At 44.3% G+C, this 20,126-nt stretch overlaps 1 protein-coding gene across 5 annotated transcripts in view; it reads left to right on the top strand.

Annotated features, from left to right (window-relative positions):
* nfia (nuclear factor I/A) overlaps positions 1 to 6,399 on the top strand; it is a 90,226-nt gene extending 83,827 nt beyond the window's left edge. For all 5 annotated transcript variants that reach the window (XM_029001900.1, XM_029001901.1, XM_029001899.1 and 2 more), the window contains one exon: positions 320 to 6,399. In XM_029001900.1, the coding sequence (XP_028857733.1) occupies positions 320 to 334 (15 nt within the window). In that variant the 3' untranslated portion in view covers positions 335 to 6,399. The remainder of the gene's footprint in view (positions 1 to 319) is intronic.
* Positions 6,400 to 20,126: the final 13,727 nt, after the last annotated feature.

The following is a 20,126-nucleotide window of genomic DNA, read 5'->3' as shown; positions in this document are numbered from 1 at the left end:
GAAACGTGAACAATGGAGTGGGGGGGGGAGTGCGATCAATAAGGCCATTCCGCTGAAGGATTACAGAGGTGCAGCGGCCCAACCTTGCCCAGCAGCCGGGGGTGCGAGGGGAAGAGCCCCTCACCCGCACTGGACCATGGACCATCAGTCGATGGTCAGCCGCCGCAGACCCCTTGACAGACACACTGACAAGAAAAAAGTTCGAAAGCACATAGTTTTCCGTTTCAGTGATACTGAACATATTGATTTCATGCATTTTCATTCTTTTATAGGAAGGTAAAAGAAAATGAATCTCTCTCTTTTTCTTTTTTTGTTTTAGTGGTATTTGGGCTAAAGACAGCGGACTCTTACTGGCCACTCCAGAGGCTGCCCAACCCCCACTGTCTCCCCTGAGTGCGACCTGCGTTCACCTGTCTTGATGGAGAGAAGCCACCTGCTGCCCACCCGACCCCAACGTCCCCAACGTCCCCCAGCCAGTTCCCCTGTATCCGAGAGACGCATGGCTACAGCAGAACAACCCGACCCAGCCTTCTTCAGAAACAAGAGGAGCCTACTTACCGCTTACATACACACACTCTATACATCTATATAGCCCATATATATTCCTGCATATGTATGGTTTATATACCTATATTAATATATAGTAGCAGGCCATCTCTACTGGAGGTTCTCATTGGAGCACCATGGGAGAGAATTCTTTTCCTGGAAAAAATAAGAAAAGTGCACGTTCATTTTTGGCTTTTGTTGATGTTTTTGATTTGATTTTGTTTCGTATGGTCCCCTCTCGGCCGGAGAGGAGCTACACGATGGGACATAATCAAAGCGCTTCCCTCAGCTGGTCCCTGCGGCTGACCCCACACCCAGGTGACCTGCCAGGGACACGTCCCGCTGTGCCAGTGGGGTGTGCAGCCCTGGGCCGCCACGCCCTGATGAGCGGAGGCTCCTCCCCTCGCTCCCCTCACCCACCGGTTTTTACTGGATTGTGCGTTCCGCTTGCAGTCGATTTGGTGACGGGCGAGTGCAGAGGTTTTACCTGGACTAGATACCTCCAGCTAAAACCTCTCCCTCTGGACAGGACCTGCCCACATCAGACCCCACCCTGCATTCACACTCCCCCACCAGCGCTGGACATGGAGCTGCTGACGGAGCCTGGAAAGCCATTGCTCTCCATGGACATATCACGCCGCTGACGCAAACTATGAAACAAACATACAAAAAAAATCCATCTTTTGCTCAGTCATGAGGCAGGGGATGAGCGGACGATTGAGAATAAGGTTGATGTTGTTTTTGATGAAATAATGTGTTCTTGGTCAAATCAGGTGAAATTTTATGAGCTCTAAAGGCAACAAAGTGAAGTAATTTGGCAGGAGGCTTTTTGAGAAAAAGGTGCCCTGTCTTGGAGGCATGTTCATATTTCATGTTTTTTTTTTTTTTTAGATAGATAACATTTTGTCATTTCTTTACATACCCCACTAAAGGTCCGTACAGTGTCGTGTAAAGCTAGGGGCAGATCGATGGTCGGATCTTCCACAAACTGACAAGTTGGTGACGTGATTTAAGGCAAACAGTGGAATATTGAACTGAGGAAAGTGCAATTTTGTTGGATAGTTGTTGGATTGTTAAATATCTTTGTAAGATAGATCATTACAACAAATGTTGAAAAGTATATATATAAATATATATATTTTTCTTCGTAGTCCACTTACACCTCCAGGACTCTAAAATATTGGGGTACAAAAAAGATAATTAGAACAAATAGCCTTGTGAGAAGTAAGCGGAGTTGTACTTTTGTGTTGTTGCTTCATATGTTTCTTCATCGTGTAAATTTTTTAGTATTATAGATCAAATATCCCTTTAAAAGAGATTTTGCCATATAAACAATCAGATTGAAAAAAAAATGTTTGGGTCACTTCGTGGATAGTAGAGGGTTTTTCAAAGTGCTGAGCAATTAATTTATTTTAACAAAGCACATATTCCTTAAAGGATTCCATTTGACTTTGGATTTTTATTTTATTTTTTTTCTTGAGGCAAAATCTGAAACATGGGCAATTTAAATTTTTATTCTTTCTCTGATTTTGGGGCATCGTAGATGATAGTGTCCAAGATTTGGCTGATAGAGACTTACTCTAAAGCAAAAGCACTTAACTCCTGTCAGAGAGTCAAGAGAAGGGGTGAACTTCCTAAAAGTATTGTGAAAAATGTGAAAAATATCATCAGACAACAATGCAACCAGACAGCGAAGCTTTTCCGTCGCTTCGCATGCAATTGAACTTTCCTTTTTTCTCAGTTCTGTTTGTTTTGTTTTCCTACTCTATGCGTATATATAAACTTTCACTGTCAGTCGAAATTCTATAAAAGCTTAAAAAGTGGAAAAAAATCTGCATGTTCTAGTGTTAGTGACTAATTTTTACATAGTAAACGTAGAGCTAGTGTGAATTAAGACAATATCGTAATCCCAACATCAGGTACTTGCCAACAGATTATTCATTTGGCCCATGCAAAAAGGGCATTTTTACTGCTGTCTTTCACAATCAACCAGCTGAACGTCCTTCTGACTCTTCTTTGCTTCTCATCTCTCCTACACTATTTTTATTTTTCAATCTTTTATTCCCTTTTTTGAATATATATTTCATTTTCTGTTCTCAAATTGCACAAATCAGTTGTTCCTCATCAATGTGCCTTGAGCGATGGTCTAGTCCTGAGTTGTTGCACAAGTTGCAGTGTGGAGAATCGTGTGTTTCTTTTGATTCGTTTCCAACACTCCTTCCACTGTGTGGGAAACTGAAGCACGAGCGGAGCGGTGGAAGCATGTGAACACTCACGGTAAAGACGACACCGCTGGTTCTAATCCCCAGCGTGACCCTCAGCTGTCTCAGCCCATCTCAGGCCCCTCCGTCTCAGCTCTTAGTCGCGAGAGCCAGCCGCTTTCAGCAGCTGCGCACCATCCGAGGGCCAGTCCTCGCGTCCACGTTATCCACGCCTATTTCAAAACGCAACGTCCTGCCGCTCTTTTTTTCCAAGAGCCACGACAAAATATCTTTGGGGCATAGGAGTAGCACTCTTAACTTTTTTTTTTTAGGTTCTCCCTTCTTTCATCCTCCTCTCTGTGTGTTGAGTGTTGATATTTATGGTTGTTGCTGCAATTTCTAAATGGAAACTACTTAACATGATTTTTTTTTTTTAGTCTTCCTGTTTTGTTCCCAGATATGAGTAATGAGGATAAGATTATGCAATACTTGCTTGCACTCATGTAGACATTCACTAGTTTTATTTGTTCTTTTTTTTTTTTTTTACCAAAGTTAGTGTTGCACTTGACTGGCTGAGTAGCCGGTGGTCAGTCTGTCTGACCCGCCTGTCGCAGGACAGCTTGACGCAGCCGTGTCCAGTCTGCCTCTCCAGGGCTTTCTGTTCCCTCTGCATCCGGTGTGAAGCTGACCATAAATGTATTATGATTTTAGCCCCCCTTTTATCTCTCGGTTACAAGCAAGCCTTAAACAAGACAACGTCACAATACTTCAGTACCGTAGCCACGACAATTCGATGTACATTATGGAAAACTTGCGAGCTCTAATTGTTGACCTAGCTGTCTTTTTGTGAGGGTTTTATAGTTACACCTGCGTGTGTTTTCCCTTCATTGTTTTTGCCTACCCTTTAGACATGAGTTGGGCATTACTTTCTTAATTATCTGCACTAAAAATATACATAAATGACAATGGTGAAATTTCATAGGAAAAAAAGTATATATATGGCTTCCAGGGCCTAAAAGTGTGAAGGGAAAAAGAATTGCACGGACATTTTGTGTCACAAAAACAGCCTCTCCTCTAATCAGTAAGGTCTGGCTGCGTGTGTAAGATACGACAAAATTGCACCCTTTTTAAAGAAAGATGAAAAAAACGAAAAAGAATATAAAAGCAATAGTGTGGGCAGTCCGTTTTGTTCTTGTGTTTTGTGTGTGTAATTTAGTTTGGGGTACAGGAGTGGAGGTGAACGCAGAAAGTGACAAACCAACAAAAAACGGAGGTGGAGAAGAGAGCGATGGGCGCTAACAGGACAGATGCACCTGACTATGGGAGATTTGTTGTTTGTATGTTGTATAGTTTTATTAATTACACTGATTTTAAAAGCTGCCCTATTTTATAATGCAGGACTTTTGTAACATTGATTAAATGAGGAAAAAAATAGTGTTGTGAATTTTCTGATTGTTTGTATTAAGGCCACATTAATAGAACTATTTTTTTTGGTTTATTTGTTTGTTTGTTCTGGGAACTGGATTTAAGTTGTAAACTTTCCTGTTTCCTTAATTCGTAATTTTTTCCCCCATCTTTCTTCTTTTCTTGCTTTTCTTTATGTATGTATTTAAAAACTTGCTCTTCTTTCGATGGTATAGAATATCCCTGTACTTGAAAAGTATAGGGAGTTGAGGTGAAAACCCCATTGTAAATGGATGTTACAAGTATGCTGTATGTTTTTGAAGGTTATTTGTTGCATCAGTGTTGATGAAGCTAAATCTACAGTAGGTAACTGAGGATATTGGTAAGAAAAAAAGAGTGTTTTTTTATGCATTTTAAATAATTAGTTTAGGCAGAAGACAATGACATAGACAGCCAAAGGATGCCCCTATTATAAATGCATCTAGGCATCTTTTTTGTGTTCACCATCCCATGCAGGAAAAAAATAAACAGCTTGATATGCAACATGATTATTATTTTTTTTTTACTTTTTCCACATCCTTTCTTTCTCTGGTCCACCCTCACCACTAACAACATTGTTCTAGACTCAATCAAGCTGTCAGAGCCAATCATATTTGGCAGCAAACCGAACCTGTGGTAGGCTTACACCCCATCTTTCGACACCCATGCTGTCAGTTAGGCCATGGTTAAGATTAAAGTCTAGGTGAGTTTCCTATAATCTGCACCCTCATGGTTTTAACTTGTACCTGACTGGGTTTTAAACAGTGGTTTCTGTCTGTATACAAACTCTGAAGCAGAGAGTTTGCAGTGTAGGTCAATGCCACCCACAAAAAAAAAAAAAAATACAACCATCCTCAATATAAAACTACAATTTGTAAATTATTTAAAGGATCTGCTCCATTTCCCATTCGCCAACGTTAACACCCCCTTTGTCTGTAGCATATTACATTCTAATATCCCATCATTTCCATTTTGAGCCATTTGCTTCTGTTACAAATTAGAACTAGACTTAAAGTAAAATCCAGACTAGAACGTAGACCAGAAGTAAAAGAAGAACTCTTATGTCTCTTTTGTGATTTTACCCCTTTGTTGTGTGTGATGCACTGTTTTGGTGCGATGTGTTTCTTTACTGTCCTCAGTGGAAAGTATTTATTGTGGTATGTTGAGCATCATGAAAAACAGGGTTGAACGGAGGCTGCTTTTTAGCAGGTGTGCAGGGAACACGCCCCAGACACTGAACTGCAGTGCTATTGTGCATTCCTTTAAGCTTTGATTGGGCAACAAAATTGTAAAGTATAACGTGTTTAGAGCAAGGGTACCTCGACACCCTCTCATTTCCCCTCACACTTCTTAGCCGGTGTTTCCACTTGATACGACTCAGATGGGTTGTTTGGTGCCTGTCCAAAATTCTCATCAAAACTGTACACTTTTCATACAGTTGTCTGTGTTAAGAGAGGTACACTGATAATGTTGACATTTTATAGTTAAAAAAAAAAAAAAAGGCTTTTCAGCTCTTGGCTTAAACTAAGATGATGTCAATGGGCCTTTGCAAAGTTTCTTGCTTTTCATCTTTGGTAGAAAAAGAAAAAAAAAATCCATCACATGGTGCTAATTCCAGCTTCTAAATTGGGGACTATCTAGACATGTGGCAATTGGGCGTACAGTACACCGCTTTTCTGACAGCATATTAATTAAACCGCAGTATGATCTGCATGGAAACTATGCACTGGCGAAAAAAAACCCTGAACTTCGGTATCTACTTTTAACGTCAACCTCTGCCTTCTTTCATTGTCAATTTTTTCAACGTTATCTTACGATCAAAGGAACTGAGAACAAAAACAAACCAGCATATTACCTAATATATTCAAAAGAACAAATGTAGTGCCTGTGAAAAAAAACTGTATTATATTGCTCCTCTGAAAAGTGAAAACTAAAAATTGTTTGTAACTGTCTCAACTTCTTAACACCAGTAGCCTTCGCTGTCTGTCAGATCCCTCGGATTAATAGCTAATGTACAATAACCATGAGATATATTTGCATGCTCCTCCATAATCGCCTAGTAAGCTGTTGTGAATATGACTAAAGAAGATCTATGAAAAAAAAAAGATATAAATATATTTTCGTCTTTTCCTTCCTTCCTTCCTTTAAACCTGAGCCCTATACCCTCCGCCTCAAGTAATTTGGTTGGTTTTCTGAATTAGGCTTCACACACACACACACACACTCATTCTCACAGTACAATTTTTTAATATGTTCCCTTGTGCTGAAATGAGGATGCATCCATTTATTTTCTTCTATTTCACATCACCCTCCCGTCATGAAATGCCATCCAGACGTTCAGTCAGCAGCCAGTTCCCACACTTGTTAGACAATCTTTGCCAGGTGGGCCACGCTGTCCTCTTTACTGTGTGAAACTTGCGGAAGGTGCCGCACTCCGAGGCCCTCTGAAGTCGGAGGAGTTACGCCAATGAGCATTACCGCATTTCACTAGGGCCTGTCGGCCAGGGACATCTTCAGCAAGGAGGATCGATGTGGCGGTCATATATGGCACACTCAGCACTATCGAGGACAAACGCCCACATTGAGCGATCTGACTGTGTGTGTGTGGGTGTGTGTGTGTCTGGGAACATTTGCAGAGAGAATCATGCAGAGACTCTGGGATAGTTCTTCAGATGGGGAGCTCTGCAGTGGGAAGGCTGGTATGGATGAGTCCAGACCAATGCCAGGCACACCTGTGGGACCGAAACACAGATAAGCTTCTAGTTTCTAATCCAACCCAGCAACATCAAAGTCATCGGTTCCAACTCCCAATCAAAGTCCACAGAGATTCCATTCAATAGAACGTCAATGGAACATCATTAATATTCTGTTATTTAAACAATGGAAACAGCTGTTTTTACCTTCCATATTAAACCTGATGCTCCTCCTTTGTTGGCCTGAGTGTCAAAGTTCTGTGGGCTGAACCTCTGGATTGTTCCACCACAGCAGCCCTCATTCTCACCTCTCACCCCAGACATCTGAAAACTCCCACCAATATCATCCAGTGCATCCGTTTTACGATAAAAAACGAAACCTTGTGCCTCTACTACACTTGTACTGAAGTGAATGGTTACCATAAGCACCTCTTTATTTGTTTGTGTCCCTCGCTTCATTACTGGATTATTCTGTGCTCTCTGTTAGTTGTGACCGATTTTTTAATTTTTTTGTCGTAGTCCTGAACTCTTTCTTTGATGACCTTTTACTTTCTGACCTTTTATTTTCCTCTCCAAATTTCTTCAACTGTTGTCCCTTAAATTTTGTGTGGTGATTTCATCCCTCCTGCTCATCAGTGTGACCACGTCCACACAGACTCAATTACTGGAAGCAAGATGTGCATTTCCTATGCAACAACAAAAAAAGAGAAATAAAGACGCTAATGCTGTAACTGTGTGCATCTGGCCTTCATTAACAGAGCTTGCATCAAGTCAGTCTGTTTTGTGTGTGTTGCCTTAAAATGGATTTCTCCCCCCGAAACAAAGCTCTAAATATTCATTTAACTGCCTTCATCAATTTAATGCTGCAGCCAGATCTGAGTTTTTTTAAGGATATGTGATTCTATAAAAGGTGCTTCAGCTAATCCCAGCACTTTGCGGTGGGTTTGCTGAGGCGGCCGCTTTGAGCGTAGCTGGAGACGGGGCTGTGCTGCTGGCAGTCCCATGCCATGCTGCATTCCTGGTATATTTCCCTCAAAGTGCTTTGACCTGCCAGGGCCTCCATGGTTTAACACAAAAAATGTGCGGAGCAGCTGCTCTCCCTCCTGCCGGCGCTGCTAAAGAGAGCTGTCTGGGAAGCCCTCGCCAGCGGTAAATAATCTGCTGCACTGCTGATGACTGCTTGGATTCATTCGATTAAAATCATAACATATTCTGTGGTTTTAATATCTCAACACGCTCTGGACAGAAACATATGGTGCAATGTAGCACAGTCGGTATTTATAATGTAACATTAATGCTGTCATGCCAATGCTAATGAAACATTGTTTCATGTAATTATGGGTAATGAGCATTTAGTTCTCAGAAAAAAATCTGATTTGATCTAAAAATAATTTTTATAACATATCTTTATATCACTACTCACAACAATCAATTTATTAATTTATGAAATAATCTTGTTTAATTGATGAAAAAATCTGTATGTTGATAATTACCAACAAAATGGATAATGACAGTGTAATTGACAGTTAATGACAATCTGTCATCTTGACTAGATGAGAGAAATTCTAGGAATGACAACATGTGACAGTAATGACACTGATAGATCTCTTCTATCTAATTATAACTCTACCTCATTGCATTGTTTAAGGCCACAGCATCATGTGATCACCTGCTGCCTGACTGATGTTGCTTAGGAACAGTTGGATTACAGATAAATATTATGTTTCTCAGAAAGGCATTTTTGGTCTTTGTTGTCACCATACATTAATATTAATAAGCTAAAAAAAAATTTGAAATGTTTGAGAAAACACCGGACACCCTAAACTGACCCACTGCGGACAGAGGCTCCAGATCAGGTCCACATCCAGCCTCCTTCCTCAGAGTGAGGGCTGCAGAACTGCTGACTGGTCTTCCATCCTCACTTTCTCTGCGAGGCGGTGTGACAGTGAACTTGGATTCTCCCAAGGGAGTGGTGCAGTCTAGGCATTGGGTTTCAGGGAGAGACACAATCCCGAGACGAAACCGCAAGAGGCCCTGTGAATAATTCAAAAGCAACACGAGGCATCGGGTTACCACTGCGAGCCGAGCATGGTTTACTATCCACCATCCACATGCTGCCGCAAGGAAAGGTCAAGGGGTCGTGACCTGTATACTTCAAAAAACCTAAATAACATATAACATCATACGCCTGAGGCCTTTTAAACTCAAGAGCAATAGCAACACAAACTATTTTGAAAACAGATCTGGGTGCATAACACGAATCTGCCAAGATCTCACGCTTTCACTCCCTCACTTCCAGAGCCAGTCCCAGGACATTGGGTGCAGGCGAGGTAACCAAAGCTTAAAGGACCCAGCGCGGGGTGCCAGCCCATCACAGGGAGCACACTTCCTTTCCTCACCATTCACTCACACCCACCTAAATGGTGGCGAGAGGAACCTGTTGAACCCTGGTCGAGAGCATGCAAACTCCTCATATACAAAAAGGCCGAACAGGTTCAATGTAATGTTGTCAAGGGATTACAGTTGGTGTAAAACTTTGTGTGAACAGCCTGACCGGTTGATCCATTGTGGCGACCCATGAGGGGTTACATATGTGGAATATTATAGATAAAACAATAAAAAGATGGTTTAAATGTGCAGTTAAACAGCCAGATTTGTAGCTGTCACTCTGCTATCGATCTCTAACAATTGGTTCTTTATTATTCTATTTATTTATGTAGGTCATAAGGATGCCTTACCTTTCTCTTGTGAACAAGTTTAAAGGGAAAGCTGCATAAAGCGGATTGCGGTACATTTTAATTGTTTGTGACACTTGTGTCATTGTGAGTTTTTGTGGGTTTTCTGAACGCCGTGGCAATGTTGCAAATTGAAACCAGTTCGCTGTGAAAATCTCGGGATCGGGCTTTTTTCAGCTTTGTATTTACCATTATGGGATTACTGGGGCCAAGCTTGGACTCACCGGCACACGCAGCTGTGCGTCCCTCAGGCCACCGCGGCGCGCTTGGCGCAGGTCATTCCGGCAGCTCAGGCCTGTTCTCCCATTGAAGCCCAGCTTCAATCATGCAGCGCAGTTGCACTCCTGCTGGAGTAGTGGGAGGCTGGTACGAGAGCCTTGTGATGGCGTCGCCATGACAGGCCTTCACTCCGCTGACCTCTCTATTTAGCTTTGTTTGGCCGCGACTTGGCCGACTAGGCTTGTCTTTGATAATAACAGGGGAAGCACGTCGGAGCGAGACGCGTTTTTCCACTCCACTCACGTTCTGTGTGGGACTGGCAGGAGAGGGGCTTCAGTGGCCTGTAAGAAAATACAGCAGAGGAACAAAGTGATGGAGGGATAACAAGAAAAGTGAGGGGGGAGATGGAAGGAATGGTCCACTGCTCTCATTCTCATTCTTCAAGGTTGTGAAACCTGAAATTCTGTGTGTGTGTGTGTGTGTGTGTGTGTGTGTGTGTGTGTGTGTGTTGGCGAGTCAGTGCTGGTCAGACCGCGAGGAGAACAGAACGTCCAAACACATTCGTTATTTGATTTAAAGCTACTCTGGTTACACCTGTGCCCGTACGCGCGAGGCCCACCGGTGAAACGATCCTGCCGCTGGTCCGTCCTGCGTGTCCGGGATTACTCCGCCTCGTTAATCAAAGCCGCCCCGGCGGGACAGAGCAGGGCCCTCTGTGTTGGAGAAAAGTTCGCCCCAGGTGATAGCAGGCCCATTATCATATTATCGCCTCAGGCACCAATTATTAGACTGGAAATTGCAGGACGGGGCTTTTTCCTTTTTTTAACAAAAAGGGGCCGATATTCACAGGGAGATCAGTAAAGCCGCCCGGACCCCCCAAGTTTCACAAGTTTCTTTCACTCTCGCTCATTCATCTCTGTTTACAGCAGTCTGGATTCAAATAAGCAAATAGACAAGAGCCTTTGATTGGTTAATTACTGCATTTATTTAAATGATTCAGATGGCAACTTTAAGCTTAAGGAACAAATCAGAAGGCACATCTTATGGTCTTCTGGCATGGATAGTGTCCTCATTCTCTGAAAGTGGCGCAGCATTTCCTCCCTTTCTCCTTGTTTTCCTCTGTTCTCTACACTCTTAATCCCCATTGTAGACAGGGTTTTACTAAAAATGTCATATATCACCGGCCGTGAGTGTCTTCCTCTCCACTGGCCCTTTTCTCCGGCTTTTACTCGTGCGTCAGTGAAAATTAAATTTGCTCTTTGGCTTAAAAGTCGTTTAGCAAAGCATCCAAATCGCTGGATGTGATGCAACATCATAACTTCTAAAACTGAATGCTGAGCGTCAAAGTCAAATGCTACGCCGATGCCCTTCCATAATGATTCACTCATCCAGCTTCCCCATCAAGGCTCATCGTTACATTAACAGTTTGCTGTGCGGCTGATGTGACATAAAAGTCTACAAAGGTTTTGCTCTCGAGTCACATTCATACGTTTCCCGATGAACCTGTACCTTCCTGTGGATGGCCCATCCATGTCTTTGATCTGTGTTCTGCGCTGCTCATTAGGTGGGATTACCCCCGGCCCACCTCTCTGCATCATAAATGACTTGGGCCCTTTGAAAGCCGCATCCATCTGGGGGCCTTGAATGCCCACCTATCTGAGGAATAATGTGAACGAGCGTCCCGCGGTCAGAGAGGCCCGGCCCGGCCGTGCTGCTGACTTCGCTAACAAAGCCCGCAGTGATGTGTGGCCCGCGCCACGCCTGAGCCCATAATGACTGGGTAATTAGTGACTGGGATTATGGGCCCTGCGTTGTCCACTGAGAAATTAGCATTCATCAAAGGCTGGCTGGGGGGACAGAGGTATTGGTCACGCCAAGAGGGGGAAACGGGGGAAACTGCAGATCACGCTGGCCGTCCGGCACTCAGAATGGCAATGAGTCGCCCAGGGCGGAACCTCAGCTTGAGTCGCTTTAATTGCTAGCAGTGTTTTTAGCACAGGGGGCCATAATCAATGCCTCCCTGGTGCTTAATGACTACACGATCGGTGGGCCCAGTGAATGGGAACACGGCAGGTGTAAAAAAAAAAACGACCTGAACTGTTTGGAAGTGCAATGTAGCATTTTAGTCAAAGCCGAATTTCCTCCGATTCTAATCCGCTGTCATTCTTGGCAAACATAGCTGAACATTTGTGTGACATCAGTGCTTTATGGGGTTTTTGGAGCGTTGGTTTCCCTGGGTAAACCGGGGGGGACGCGGAATAAATGAACGCCTCTGTCTGCCGGCTGGCTTTCGTGCATGCCTTTATAAAACCGCAGACCAGCTGGCCCACACTTGCAGCGGTTAGTAAGGGACGGCCGCCTTCTAGACCTGAACCCACCACCACCACAGAGAGCAAGAATGATAGAGAGAGATGGGAAGGGGGGGTAGGCTGAACAATGTACACTTTGTGCTCATTGTATGCAATGTGAGAGTTTTGGCGAGTCATTTTCTATCTCCACCCATTCATCCTTCCTTTGCATTCACCTATCTGTCTCATTCTCAGGAACGGCCTTCTGTTACACTCTGTTGCCCTTTTAGCAGGGGTGCTGGAGGGGGCACTCTGGCTCCATTCGTTGTGTTTTGTTCATTGTTAACCTGATTGTGCAACTGTTGTGAGTGTATAAATGTCAGCCTCTTATATCGCTTCCCTGTCGCGTCCTTAATCTGTGAGTACTGTTCTGATGCGTGTATCTGTTTTATGCAATAACACCCCCCCCCCGTAAAGCCATGCGAATGTGTCCATCCCTGCATCATGCCGCCTTGAACGACATGACTGACACTTCTTTCAAAGTTTAACTGTCCGTACAACCCGATTTGATGCACTTTGATTGTAACACATTTGACACAGATAGATGGTGATGTCCAGGAGTGCAGCAAGATGCAGGATAGACTCTCTCTTTGTGGGAGTAGACAAGCACGAATTCACGGCATGGTTTGCATTCTGCTTAAGTTGGGTCAGTTTTGTAAAGCACGTATGTCACTGCATGCCACTGAGACAACGGTCCAGAACACACACAGTGCATGACGCATGTAGTGGGCTGCCTAGCTTTCCTTGCATCTTCCATTCTTTCAGCCATTATTGGACATATGGTTGTAGGTTGTTGTAGACCACATACACCCCTTACTGGCAACATATTGGCCAAAAAATCAACCATTGTCTTTGTAAAAAAGAAAATTCATTTGTAATAACTACCTCGAATGTAAGAAGTAAAAAAAAACAAAGTTACAACAAAGTGTAAATATGATAAACGTGCATACATAGGAAATGTAATAAGTCATAATGTACTAAGAAGTGTAATGAGTATTCAATCTCAGTTACTCTGAATTAAATAGAAAAAAAAGCTTGTGTGCAGCATTCTCCTGCACTGTTTGCTGTTCTCCACTGTTCTGGTACTGTACTCGACACCACCCTGCTGCTGCCTCCACTGTCCTGCCGGTTCAGCTCCATTAACTCCCTCTCCATTCTTTTTTTTTTTTTTTTTATTCGTCCTGGCTCTTAACCCTCCCTGGGCTGTGACGCATCTCTGTCAGTGGGTGTAGAGGTGCTGGGTGTCGGTCAGGCCCTGGTTGCCCTGTGTGTGTCATTCACGCTCCACTGGTGCATTGCCACCTGACAAATGAGCCCCCACCTCCTGTCCCTAACCCGTATACCGCAGGCGGCACAGTTTGCATTCTTACACAGATTGAGTTCCCATGGCCTGTTGGGTGGAGGATGGAGTGAGAAGTGTGTGTGGAACAGTTAGATGGCAGGATCAGAGATGTTGGGCCGAGTGGGAGTGTGTCAGGCCTGAATAGTCTCGTTTTTCATAACTTGTGTCTGTTTTGGCAAATGCAAGAGAGATTAATGACATTTTTACACTTCCATTTCACAGCTTTTATATTTGTTCATTTATTTTCCCCAAATCATTTTGAGGTGCCTCCTGTGTTGTGTCTCAGCCTGTATGGTGCATGATGAATGTCTCCTTCATGATAGACACACAGAGGGACTGCTGCAACAAAAGAACAGTTTCTTGCCAGGGATCCCTGGCACCTGGCAAAGTATAGAAACATCGCCCCCTATAGGGACCACGGGAAAAAAAATCGGCCCATCACCAGAGTGTCACGAGTGTCTCCAGAGCACTTCACTGCAAGCAGATTTCAGAACACACACTCCGTCACATGGAACACATGTGAGTTCTAAGAATTTAAAGTGGTGCAGAACCTCTTTTTTCAGTTTCATGCTTAGTGAGATCTAAATGAGTCTGTCGATGTGTCCAGTACGGTGGAGCATGATGAGGACGTTCTGCGCCTTTCCTTCTGCAGATCATTAATGGGCACTGTGTCTTTAAGCAGCTTCCTGAGCCAAGACCTTTTTAAAAAGGGGTTTGTGAAAGGTTGGGCAATATTCATTAGATGCGTTAAACAGTTTGTCTTCTTAACAGTGACCATTCATTTGCAACCTCAAATTAAGGTCCCCTTAATGCCAGATCCATAAATGCAAAACAAATTAATTGAGAGCACTTTAAGTTGTTCGTTGATATTCTGATTGAGTAAAGGCATCCTCCCAAAAGCGACCAGGCTGGTGCGCATTGAAGGTGTATCAAAAAAGTTGAATGTCCAGTGGTCTGAGCAAGGTGCTGATCTAGATGTATGGACTGAATTTGCCTTAAAAATAAATTTTGCATTGCTAAACCTCCTAATCTCCCAGCCAGCATATTTTATTTATTGAAAATGCAGCTATTTTCCATAAGCTATATTAAAATATTCAAGAGGGTGTGATTGGCCACACTGATAACATTGTTCCCATGGAGGCTGCCATAGGAGGTGTGTAAATTGGACAGGAATTGGACAGTCAGATCATACTTTTCCAACACTGCACGTAGGACAGTACCTGCCAAAAGAGGTCCAAGGACAGCCAACTGGTGAACAAGCGTCAGGGTCAAGGTTCCATGATGCACATCGGGAAGAATGGTTTGATTCCCTTATACATTTACTGCAGCACAAATTGCTATAATAGTGTCTGGTTGTTTAATTATGTGAACCACATCAGCAGAAGGCAATTGTTGCTTAGGAAGAACTATGTCACGTTCAAATCCCACTTACTACCATTGTGTCTCTGAATAAGAATATGAATAGTGTTGAGTGCCTAGTGGTTTTTGCCCGTGAATCCAGCTTTTTGGAAAGGTAGGAAAAAAGAACATGTAGTCCCAGAGTGGTCAGCGATGAAGGGAGAGAGTCAGAGACCTGGCAGACCAGAGCAGCAGCTCATGCTAAACAGGTGCGTCTCATTTCACGCTCCCTGACCTATTTTAAATGGATCGGCCGACGCCAGGCAGGGATTAAATCAAGCGCTTTGATAAGGGCCGTGGTCTGTTGTGCATTTTCTTGTTTGCCCATGCATGCATGTTTCCAATGTCCCCTGTCCCCTGTCATCATGTGAAGTTGTAAGGGTGGCATCAAAAGACGTGTCTTTTCAATGGTCAGAAGTGTTCTGGACCGCGATGGACTGGCACGGACCACGTTCTGCTGCGAATCTGAATGGTGGAAAGCACCAGCAAGCGCTCAGACACGTTTATTTCGGTGAGCGCTGTAAGTGTAGTGGTGGTAGGAGCAGGCCCGCAGCCTCATGGCGCCTGCCAGCCTCTGCCAGCTTTCGCTTGGCAGGGAAGTGGAGCATCAGCTGACAAAGCCGCAGCAGAGACCATGTGTGAATATTGGACAGGCTTATCAGGTGACACGCCAGGAAGACATGCGAAAATTAAAATAACGGATTAGAAGGGACGCCGGGTTTGGGATTTTATTTATTAAATTCCCGATCACCATTTCGTGAAACCTGTCACCTTATCATTAATTCATTTCAACACTCGGTTCCGACCGACATAACTGTAATTTCATGGCTTCTGTAACCAGCGTTGTGCCAGGGGTAGGTGTGTGGGTGGGGTGGGTTTTTGAAGAGGGCCTGCGAGCTACGAATGCTGTCTGTTTTCTCGCGGCGTGGGCGTTGCGCCTCCAAACAAACGGCAGGGATGAAGCGCTGTGTATTTTTGGTGATTAGACATTCCATCTGACGTTCCGCGACTCTGGCATTTAAAAGGTTTCAAAGATGACCAGTGTTGTCTGGGGGAGGATCTGCTCATTAATCCACGTTAAGCAGATTTTTATTGAATAGCGGGTGTGCATTAGCTGTTACAGCAGGAGGCGTACATCCTGGCGCGTTCCAAAAGACAAATACGCATGAGCCTTGGATACTCGGATATGCTGTGTATGTGTGTGTGTGTGTGTGTGTGTGATGAAGAGACTGCATTGTGATGAGCAGTTTTTGAACCCCACCTTCCATCTGGGGCCTTTGTAGGATGTTCCACAGGGTGTGACTGACAGCACCAGTACACAAAAGCACAACTGTTAGGACGCATCGGATTCAGCCATAACCCCCCCTCCCGACGGCAACAGCAACAGAACCAGGATGGGGCCGTAAGCTTACCATACCTTGCAGCACCTCCAGCACAGGAAACGATTTATCATAACATGTTGGGCTAGATATTGGCTCCATACTGAACCAATTAGAGTTGGTCTGTTCCATCATACTCCATACCCAGGGCCGAGAGGAGCTCTGGAGCGTGCTATAGTGCAGTAATTGAATTTTGATTAAACACACATGGCTCGTGACCCTGCATGGATCTATGGAGGGGCCAGGGAACCAGCACCGAAAGATTTTCACCGGAGCCAAGAAATTGCCAGAAAACAGGATGTACTTTAGATGAGAGGGTGGGGGACGAACTGTATGAAAATCAGGGACAGCTGGGGAACAAAGATCGTTTTTTGTTTGGCTAAAGTCTCGGTGTCGGGCTGTTTTTCCTCTCCCCTTTCCGGGCTCCGTGAAGGAGAGGCGAGGGGGGAGAAAAAGAGGGTTCGGGGGTGTTGTATGCGACGCACAGGCAGTGATCGATCTACTTCTGCAGGCCACCACTGTAGTGGTCTTTCTGCTGAGTCACTGGGGTGGTGTGGGAGTAGGGGTCTCCAGGGTGCGCGTGTGACAGGTTAGCGTGATATTTCACAGGTCTGTCACTAGCACTGCAGGCCCTGTTCTCTTGTGGCCGCAGCCCGGGAGATAAGCTTACACTGCAGCGTTCAGAGTGAAGGTCAAAGTCACTTAGCAGCATGGGCCGTAGATCCGCGGCGGGGTGGGGGGACGCACCCCTCAACACAGCAAATCATGCACCTCATTTTACTGAACTTCAGACACCAACCTTCCATGTGGCGAGGGCTAACTACATGCAACACTGACTCATTTTTTTCAGGATCGGAAATGGAATCGAATATGAAGTGTGCGCTCCATTAATCAAGCAGGAAATGTATCCGAGGATGCTGGGATACATGTTTTGGATTTTCCTGCGTTCTCGTTCAGCTCCCATTACATAAACCGCTCTCTCTCGGCCACAACATTAAATTCACTGACAGGTGAAGTGAACTGCATTGATTATCTGGTTACAATGACACCTGTCAAGTTGCGGTGGGGTTTCCGCGGCTCGGATTGTTTTTCCAGAACATCCCACAGATGCTGGTCATGTTCCTCGAACCATTCCTCATCTGTTTTTTTTTTTCTTTTGCTGGCATGGCCACTGCTATTAGGGAATACTGTTACCATGAAGGGGTGTACATGCTCAGCAGGGTTTCACGTGTCAGCATAACATCTACAGGAATTCCAGAACCTGAGGTTTCCCAGCAGAACATTGGAATCCTGGAACGCACTCTATACGTTATTGGATCGCTCACCTTCATTTAACTCACCTGATTCAACCTCTGTGCTTATCACCGCCTAGGTCTTGAGTTGAATCAGGTGTGTTGGATCAGGTAAGGAAATCATTTCTGCAGGGCTGGTGGCCTCCAGGGAGACATTTTCACGGAAATATGATCAGGCCACATCCTTCCTTTGCTCCATAATCCAGTTCTGAAGCTCACATGCACATTTTAGGAGCTTTCATCAGTGGACAGGGGTCATGGCACTCAATCAATCTTACTTTTCACATGCAGCAATTTGCTTTGAGTGCCCATGACCATGTGTCCACTTTTTTGCAATCCTTCCTTGGGATTTTTTTAGTACTGCATTCTAGGGATACCCTACAAAGCTTATTATGTTTGTATGTTAGTGTGGCACAGTGATGGTGAAAAGTGAAGTGAAAGTGAAGTGATTGTCATTGTGGCCAGCCATGAAAGGCAACCGGGGAGCAGTGTGTGGAGACCAAATTGTGGTTCTTTGCTCAGTGGCACCTCAGTGGCACCTTGGTGGTTTGGGGTTCAAACCCACAACCTTCTGATTACGGGTCTGCTTGTTTACCCACTAGGACACCACTGCCCCTAAGTGGTCTCCAACCCTGGTACTGGATAGCATCAGCCCTGGACAACATAGATGTATCACCACACCGGATTCAACTGGGTGTTAATAAGTGGAGAGGTGGAATCAGTTGTGCTAAATGGGTGCAAACCCAAGGTTAGTGAGCCTGGTTTAGAACCACAATTTGGTCTTTGTCAGAGTTACATGTATCTCTAACTACTTCTTTGTAACAGACAATCAATCTTATTCATGTCACCAGTCAGGGATTTTGATATCAGCTGATTGCTATATACTGTAGACGTAGTAAATGCATACTTCATTTGATTTAATTTGGGCTTGTGTGATTCCTGTGGGTCTCGGTCATGTAAGCGCTTTGGATGAGGCTTTACATTTTCTTGGATCCCAGCTTTAGAAGATTGTGAGTGGTCCGTTCCAGATTCAATCTATAAGCACATCCTTATTTCTGACAGACTGATCATATTTTAAAATGTGTATCATTAACTGCTTGATTCCGTGCAGCCCTGCAACTCTGCTGTCACTTCTTGCCAAGGGCTCCAGTTGGGAATATCTCTGCGTCACTTTAGAATCTTTCAGAAATCTTTCAGACCTTGTTCTTGGTCCTTGGACCTCTTTCTCTTGTTTACTAATCACGTATTCGGCATGATATCAGTTCCTTTAAACAGCACCATATTCATGTATTTTATCCTCAGTTTTCCACTCTTTAGTCCAGTGTCCTCCAAATACACACACACCTCAGGAGGAGGTTGTGCTCCTATAAAGCACTCGGCCAGATGAGGAATGGGCCGGCTGGCTGGCAAGAGGGAGTCGCCCGGCTCTGCAGCTCGCTTGCTCAAAGTGCCCTATAAATCTCCTGACTCTTATCCCTGCCTGGTATTGATAAGCTGTGTTCTGACGAAGCAGTTCAGAGGGGAGGAGGGGAGCAAAAAAAAAAAAAAAAAACCGTGACCACTGCCCATTTTCATTTATTTCCTTTTCTACATGTGTGTATTCATCATCTCGGGTAAGAGAGGGAGAAACAGCAGGGAACATTTCACTATACTGTGCTTGACATGGAACAATGGAAGTATTCTCAGGTGTAAAGCTGCGCTCCTCAGATAAGCATTAAAAGAATTCTCGACAAATGTACAAATGTACATTTCGTGAAATGTGTGCACATATGCATGCATGCAGCCAGGGCAAAACATCACCTCCTCCGCAGCAGAATAATAACTACCGGCCGGAGCCTCTGGGCTTTAAGATGAATCAGTTTTATGATGATCTTAGCAGAGCTTGCTGTGGCAAGGACACTGCCGTTTGTCAACATTTAACATTAGAGCCAACTCTCTCCTCACACACAAACACACACCCACCCAATAGAGCGATCGCCTGAATGTGATTAACTGCCTGACTCTATTGGAGGGTGCACAATACCGTGATGGACTCGACGATGAACTCAAGTGAAACTGAAGCAGCACTTGACATTGCTTGAGAATGGGCTGTCTGAAGATCACACGGATATAAAAGCGTCCTGTGATGCCGCAGAATTTGAAGTGCGGGAATAACCGCGCTCAATGACAGCCCCCTGGCAGCTTGAGGCAATCTTAAGAGTTATGTAGTAGAGAGAGGTGTATGCATATGATGTATCCAAAAGTACCTTGTCTGGCAAACGTCCCATAGGAGTGACAAGCCATTTTTGGGAATGGGTGGAAATTAATTTATTTACAGACCTTCAAAACACCGCCAGATGTAGAAATGATTACAGGAAACATTTAATCACAAATAGAAAATGAATGAGAACAAGGGCTGGAACCCTGTGACTGATCGCTGGAATTAAGATTGGTATGATCACCTGAAATTTTATATGTACAACGGTATACCAGAGAACATGAGTTTAAATCAAATGTACAGCTGTATTTACAGTACAGTCCTGGTCCTGTA

The sequence above is a fragment of the Denticeps clupeoides genome, chromosome 13 (genome assembly GCF_900700375.1).
Source record: "Denticeps clupeoides chromosome 13, fDenClu1.1, whole genome shotgun sequence".
In the NCBI taxonomy this organism is placed as follows: domain Eukaryota; kingdom Metazoa; phylum Chordata; class Actinopteri; order Clupeiformes; family Denticipitidae; genus Denticeps; species Denticeps clupeoides.
This window is presented reverse-complemented; position numbering and strand designations above follow the sequence as displayed.